The 7,808-nt window shown below is 26.4% G+C and overlaps 1 protein-coding gene across 1 annotated transcript; it reads left to right on the top strand.

Moving 5' to 3' along the window:
* The first annotated feature begins 2,389 nt into the window (after positions 1–2,389).
* On the top strand, positions 2,390–3,097 carry LOC110628433. Its single transcript, XM_021775081.2, has one exon. The coding sequence runs from the start codon at positions 2,553–2,555 to the stop codon at positions 2,958–2,960; it is 408 nt and encodes a 135-aa protein (XP_021630773.2). The 5' UTR covers positions 2,390–2,552; the 3' UTR covers positions 2,961–3,097.
* Positions 3,098–7,808: the final 4,711 nt, after the last annotated feature.

Here is a 7,808-nt window from a genome sequence, read left to right as displayed (position 1 = left end):
TCATTCACATGTATGATAAATTACAGACGGTTTATCTCATCTTAAATATTTATAGAATCCATTTTAGAGATAATCTATCTAATCATCTATCTACCTGAGTTTTTCACTGAGTTGAAGCGCTCCTACTCAACCACAAATAACTTGTACATATAAAAAAAAATTAAGGTAAAAAAATAAATAAATAAAAATAAAATGACATGACAACATTAATAGAAAAACTTTGAATATTTTCTAAAAAAACTTGCTAAAAAAATTATTTAATAATAATTAAAAATTATTTAAAAATAATTATATAAAACATATCCAATTTTTTTTTTTTTATAAATATCACTCATCAAATAATTTTTTTAAATAAATTTTGGATCAGAAGTTCCATTTTATTTAAAAAAAAAAAATAAGCCTAGTCCTACTAAAGATTCAGGCCGCACGCCTGGGCACCAGCGCATACTCCTAGGATTCGCAGGCCCAGCACGAGCGCTCTTGGGCTCTACAGGCTCTACGCGCGAATGCCTCAGCCAGCTAGCCCAGCATGCGTGCTTGGGCTCTAAAAGGCCCAATGTGAGTGTGCCTGTGGCTTGCTGAGTCCAGGCTATTAGGTCTGGACTCGCGCTCAATGCACAAGAGCTGCACGTGGGTCTCTAGGCCGTTAAAGCTTCTCATTTCTTCTCTGGTAAGGGGGTTTTCAAGCGCTCCGAATCATTTTATGGTGATAGATTTTGTCAAAAACTAATCTATCATAGAGTTTGGAGTTCACCTAGCTTCTACCGTGATTGAAACAGTTTCTAAAAGTATTTTAAAACAAACAGATTATATTTAAAAATGTATCAATTTTGATAATTTATATTTCAGCCGATATATATCAACAAATTATATATAATATATTGTTAAAAATCTTATTTCAATAGTTTATCGATGATATTAATTTCACATTTTACAGAAAAATATAGAGTAAGTTATAAGTAAGAAAAAAATGTCTATTGAAAATAAATTTAAATAAAAAAAACATTTAATAATTTAAAAAAAAAAAACGGAAATAAAAGATTATGGCCGTTATACTAGGATGTATTGCATTAGTATTTACGAAGGTGATCCTGACTTTGATACCAATATAAAAAAATTTATAAATTTTTCAGAATCAAAATATATAAATAAAACATCAAAATTTACCATATATTAGATTATTCATGTGTAATCACGTATATTTAATGAACTATACATATATTTTATAATTTAAGAGTTACTTAAAATTGCAGTGTATTTGAATTTAAATATTTATATATCCACAGATTTTATGATCAAACGTCCTTTTATCGGTTAAAAAAAATTCACTTTTTTTATTAATATATAATAATTAATAAAAATTTATTTTTTATTCAATAAAATTATAATTTTAAATACATTTTAAAAAATAATTAAATTATTGTCATATATTTAATCGAGTAAATAAATATATTGATTTTTAAATTTTTATTAGGTATAATTAAAATATATAAAATAATAATTTACTATTACTATTTTAGATCTATTTTTGTAATATTGTCTAGTTGCATAGAAAATAATGCTAACACCTAACAAAAATAGCTCAAAAAAATAAATAGAAAAAATAAATTTTTATTATCAAAAAAACTGTTTTGATTTTAGATAAAGTTTTGATAGTAATAGAGCCAAGAATTTCTTTTGATAGTTTTCTGTAATTTTTTTTTTCAAATATTAAATAGTTGCTGCCACTATCCACTGTTTACAGTTACAAGGCCGTGTAACTCTATAAGATTTAAAATTTAAATATTTTTTTTAAATTTATTTAAAATAAATTAAACTGAATTATTATAAATAATGCACCCAACTCTATTATGGGATTTATTTTTTTTGTTCGACACTGTATTGAATGATAATTTTTTTTTTTTTCCTTTCTTTACTTTATAAGTAAAGTTCGTTGAATACATCATTTAGTTCGGCTGATCTGCAAGCACATTGATAAAAAGGGCTATAATTCTTATAAGAAAGAAAACAAATTGTTCATATGGTCAAGAGTATTCTACGAGACGACTTTTCACCGAAAGCGCAGCAAAAGACAGGAAGCCATTGTTATTCTGAGGAAGAAGTCGCCTCTCGGTTAGTCTGTGGGTCTCGTTGTTTTAGAAAGAAAAGGTTCAGAATTGATGGTTTAGCCATTGTTAGCCCATTGAAATTTTCACAAGGGAACCACACGCCTCAACGTTTTTTTTTTGTCAAAACAAAAATAATTCAAACTACATAAAAATTTATATTTTATTTTTTTTTTTAAAAAAAAAGTTATTTACCTGTCACCCAGAATTTGACGAATTTGAAACCAGCCTTACACCTAGTCAAATGGCAATTATAGAGATGAAAAATAAAGAAGATGGACCCAAAAGCTACAGCATAATTTTTTTTTTTTGGCATGTTCTTCCCTGCAACTATATATATGAACACAAACCCAGCTTCTGATTCATCATTACAATCAAATCCTTCCTCTTTAAATCTTTGATCTTCCACTTTTTTTTTTTATCTCAACTCAAGCATATACCATCAAAATGAGCGTAGAAGTTTTGGACGGTGCCACCATTGTGAACTTCGTGGAGGACGAAGAAGCATTCACTGTATCAATACGTGATCGTTTTGCTCATCTTGATACCGACCAAGATGGTCTGCTTTCCTACGCAGAAATGTTGAAGGAGCTGCGGAGTTTGAGGGTTTTCGAGACCCACTTTGGAATAGATGTGAAGAGAGACCCAGAAGAACTGGCTCGAGTTTATAGCTCTCTGTTTGAGCAGTTTGATCATGATTTGAATGGTGGAGTAGATTTGGAGGAGTTTAAGGAAGAGACGAAGCAGATGATGCTGGCTATGGCTAATGGGATGGGCTTTTTGCCTATTCAGATGGTGTTGGAAGAAGATAGTCTCTTGAAGAAAGCTGTGGAGAGGGAGTCTGCTTCCGCTTAATTTTTCCGCTTTCTCTGAATTATATCTGCAACTTTAATCATCTCTTAGTTTTCACCTTTGCTTTCACATAAGTTGAAATTCTAGTTCTTCTTCTTCTTCTTCTTCTTTCTTTAATTAATTTTTCCCTTGTTTGCTGAGCCTTGATCTTTTACCGATGAAAAATAAAGGTTTTGATTTAAATAACAATTTCATGATCAAATAGGAATGAATTTGAATTAATTTGTTTTAAATTTAAATAAATTTTGAAATTTATTTTAAATAATAATAATTTTTTTATTCTTATTGTTATCTACATCGTGAGTATAAATTCTAGTTTTTTTTTCCTTTTTCTATTTTACATAACAGAGAAAATTTTTAATCATTTTAAAATTAATTTACATAATAAATTTAAAATAAATTAATTTAAATAATTTTTTATTAATATAAAAATAAAAAGAAATATTAAAATCTCATTATTGCCTCTCCCCTTCATATATTTATATAGATTAATATTATATTTATATATATTAGTATTAGTTATTCATTATTTTTTTATGTATTTATATTTTTATATAAAATAATTTTTAAATAATTATTGCTATTATAAATAATAATAAAATATAAGTATTAATATAAAATAATATAAAATTTTAATTAATTCAAACTTTCTTTAAATATTAAAAATAAACAGTATGATTGTTTTTTTTCAAATAAATATTTAAATGTATCCATTTAAATATAATAATTTCACTTTTTATAAAAAATAAATTGTTATAAAATTTGTAATAATGAAATAAATATAAAATACAAAATATAATATTTATTTAAAATTAGCTAATATTAATTTTTAATTGGTTGAATTTATTTTTAAATTATTTAATCGAACCGATAATAAAATTTAATAGTTTTATTTTTTTAGTCGAAATTATATATTATCGATAAAAATAATTTGTGTCGATTATTATTATTTTTTATATTAATAATGTCATCATCTATAAACAAAATGAAACTATGTTGAAAATAATTAATATTTATAAATTAAATATTATATTAAAAATTTTAAAAATAAAGAGATGTACATAAAATAGTAATAATAATAAATAAATTATTTTAATTATCTTAAAATTTAATTCAATATATTAAAAATAATTTATACTGATATAAACTATTTGTTTATAACTTTTTTAACTATATAAAAAATTAATTATATGATTATTTAATAATATTACTAAATTTATTGATTTTGATATATATATTAAAATTTTTCTTTATTATTTTGTAATTATTATTTTATAAATTTCAACACATTATCTAATTATTTTTTGAATGTTAATAATTTTATTAATATTAGTATATATAAATTTATTAATATTTAAAATTTTAAATTATAATTAAAAAATAAAAAAATTATTTTTTGAAAAAATATTTTTATACATAAATTATTTTTTACAAATAAAAAACCCTAAAAATGGGATGACATCTTCTTTCTTCCTTATAGATAGCCATCGACATTAAAATTTTCATGAATTGTGACTGTGGACTGTACCGCCTAAATCAAACCAAGTGCGGCGGTCGGGAGTTTTTGAACTTTAATCAAAAGTTGAAGTGCTGATTTGAACTTTTTTCCATTAAAATTTTCATCTATTGTAACTTTCATCTATTGTAACTACACCGACTAAAACCAATGCAAGTGCGAGGGTTGGGGTGACATCTCTAGCAATTGCAGCCGCATAACCCTCCACGTTGTCATTTCAACGACAATGCGGGTGTCTCGTGTCCATCGACATCTCCAGACAGTGACCTTGCTGATTTTGTTTCTACTCATTTACCATTCATTTATAATTAAAAAATTTAATTAAATTAAATTCTTTTTCATTTTATTTAAAATGTAATTTTTATAAAAAAAATTAAATTCTATTAATAAAATTCAATTCATTTTTATTATTAAAAAAATCATTTATTTAGAATATATTTTAAAATAATAAAATTCAATTGAATTCTTCTATTTTAAATAAATTAATAATAAATTCACATTGAATTATTCACTTCATTATTTACTTCATTATTTTTATTATTTTAAACTAAATATAAATATTCATTCTTATAAATAATAATTATTTTTATCAAATTAAAAATCTTTTAGAAAATAAAGTCCATTTCACATAAATTTAACATAAACATTAAATAATTAAAAGTATTATTTGATAAAGTTAATTTCATATTTCAAATTAATTAAAGGGAAGATATATTAATAAAAAATTAAAATTTGTAATTAGTTTATTAAATTTATAATTAATAAATAAAATTATGTAAAAGTTCATCAAATTTTTTTTTAAAAAAGGTAATAATCGACTTTTTAGTAAATTTTCAACACAAAAAAAATCAATTTTCTTATATATATTTTATTTTTCTAAAATAAACGACTTTTTGTTTTCAATTTTTTCTTTAATATTTATATTTACGTTTTTAAATAATTAATAATTTTTAAATATTAAGTTATTATTTATCATTTTAGTTAATAAAAAACTAATCTAACTAATCAATTCAATTAAAGATTTGTTAATTAATAATAATGTTTTAACTAATTAAAATATTAAATGAAAACTAATAATTTTTCCATTAGTGAAAACTGGGTGAGTAGAACTTAAGATTATGCTCTTACCACCAAGCTAAATCTATGAATACTTAAAATTACCCTTTTTAAACTTAAGACTATAACTATCCATATCCTTGTCAACAGGCTGATTTATGAAGCAACTAACCAAATTCAATCTTCTTCTCAAACTTCAACGATGAACAGAAAATGAACTTTTGACCCATTTAATTCGAGATGGGGAGCATGAATATGAAACAGAGATGGAATAAGAAGTTTTGCCATTGGTTGAAAGGTTTCTACTATGATGATTATGACATTTTGTCAAACAGTTTTTGGTGGAAAATGTAGACGTGTTATAAACATAACATATGTTTCTATTCATGAAAGATTGTTCTCAAATATAAAAGGATTGGTTTCGTCAAATTTAATAGTTGAAGTACTGGGATCTGATCTGCATAGGGACTTCTGCATTCTCCCATCCAACCCAACCCCTTCCCCACTCAAACACTTCTTATCTTTTGATACACTTATAATTAGCTTGAATTTATCGAAAATGCATAAATATCATATCAAAAACATATAAGAAAATATTTCACAAGAGCCACCTATGACAAACGTTTGAATAAATTATTCAATACTACAGTTAACATTTTTCCTGACATTGCTTCACCCAACCCTTGAATTTTTTAATAAAACTATTCTCTTTTATAATTATATTACAGCTTATTTGAGGATATATTGGCTTGAGATTGCTAGGTGGAAAATGGTTACAGGCTAGATGTCAAACGTGAAAATATCAAATGAACGGATGATAAGGAGCCAGTTAGCAAATGGAAAGTGAAAGTAGAGATTGTGTAGGCACATCAATCGAAGTTCAGACTGGGAATTCAGTAGATGTTCTCAGTTAAAATGGAAAGTGAAGCAGCTCATCACCAGATACTACACAAAGTCAGAACTCAGGCTTTGAAGATAAAAGGTGAGACTGCGAACTATCCTGCCTTCTTCTATTTATTAAGCCAACAAGAACAGATAAATTGTGGAAAGGTGACATACTTTACTAGAATGGAACGAAAAAAAGAATGAGTTCTCAATATCAGATCTTGTTTAATTAGGAATAACTTAACCAACTTTAAGTTCTTAAGAAATTTTTAAGTTCTTAAGAAATACTAAAATTTATTTGTTTGGTTAGCAAGTGTTCTCAAACTTTCAAGAAAACTGATCAGATCTGATGCTACAGAACCAAAAATGGGTTGGAGCTGGCTGGAGAGGGGGATGGCAACCCAAATTTCAGAATACTCGGTTGAAATTCATAGCCATATGAACCACAAAGCATCAATCCGAGATTCAGCTAGGAAAGAGATTTGGCAGAAGGGAAAGAGAGCTGCGAGTCTAATGAAGTTACTCTCCAGTTTCATAGCTTATCAATGATTGCATCAAACGACAATGATGACTTAAAAACTACTAGTTATGATACCATCATATGACTGCTCGTCTTCAATTTACATGATAAATTACTTTCCTTTTACCCCACTCTTCTTTTTCCTTATTATTCTATGCGACACAGGCAATCAAGAAAGAGTGCCAAAAGGATAGAAAGCATGATGAAGTGCACAGGCGAAAAAAATCATGTTAAAAAAAAAAAAAGAGAAAGAAATCACCTGCAAATTTGCCTCTTCTTAGCAACTGTTTTAGGCATCAGCCCATGTGTGATTTTTAAATGCAGCTCTAAATTATTATACCAAATCGACAAAACCTTCCAGAATCATAAGGTTGCACGCAAATGCACATGTTGCTATAATAATTTTAAGCTAGCAAAATCAACACATTTTTTTTGTCCAAATCAAAATCAACACATTTGACTTGCATTATAAGAATTGTGTAGATACGGATCCTATGTTCAGTAATTCAAGAAACATCTACTAATTGCTAAAAGAAAACCCCTGACCTCATCTGTTGAAGGCAACCTAGCAACGAAAGCTGACAATCAACCAAAACCTTGGGAAACCTATTTTCAACACGAATGAAAATACCAAGAGAAGAAAAATCACAAAGAAAACATACTCGGGTAATGAAAGCCAGCGCTCGCCATAAAATAAAAGGCTACCCAAGCTTAATGATATTCTAATTGCAGCCTTATCTTCTACTTAACATCAGGATAATACCAAATGCAAAACGAATTATGCAAATTTGCAGTGGGGAAAGAACAAGGTTAAAACCAACATAAGAGAATATTAGCCAAGCAAGCCCACATTCACAAGATCAAGGACACAAGA

The sequence above is a fragment of the Manihot esculenta genome, chromosome 12 (assembly GCF_001659605.2).
Source record: "Manihot esculenta cultivar AM560-2 chromosome 12, M.esculenta_v8, whole genome shotgun sequence".
Taxonomy (NCBI): Eukaryota; Viridiplantae; Streptophyta; class Magnoliopsida; order Malpighiales; family Euphorbiaceae; genus Manihot; species Manihot esculenta.
Note: the sequence above shows the minus strand (reverse complement) of the source record. Positions and strands in the feature narration are given on the sequence as shown.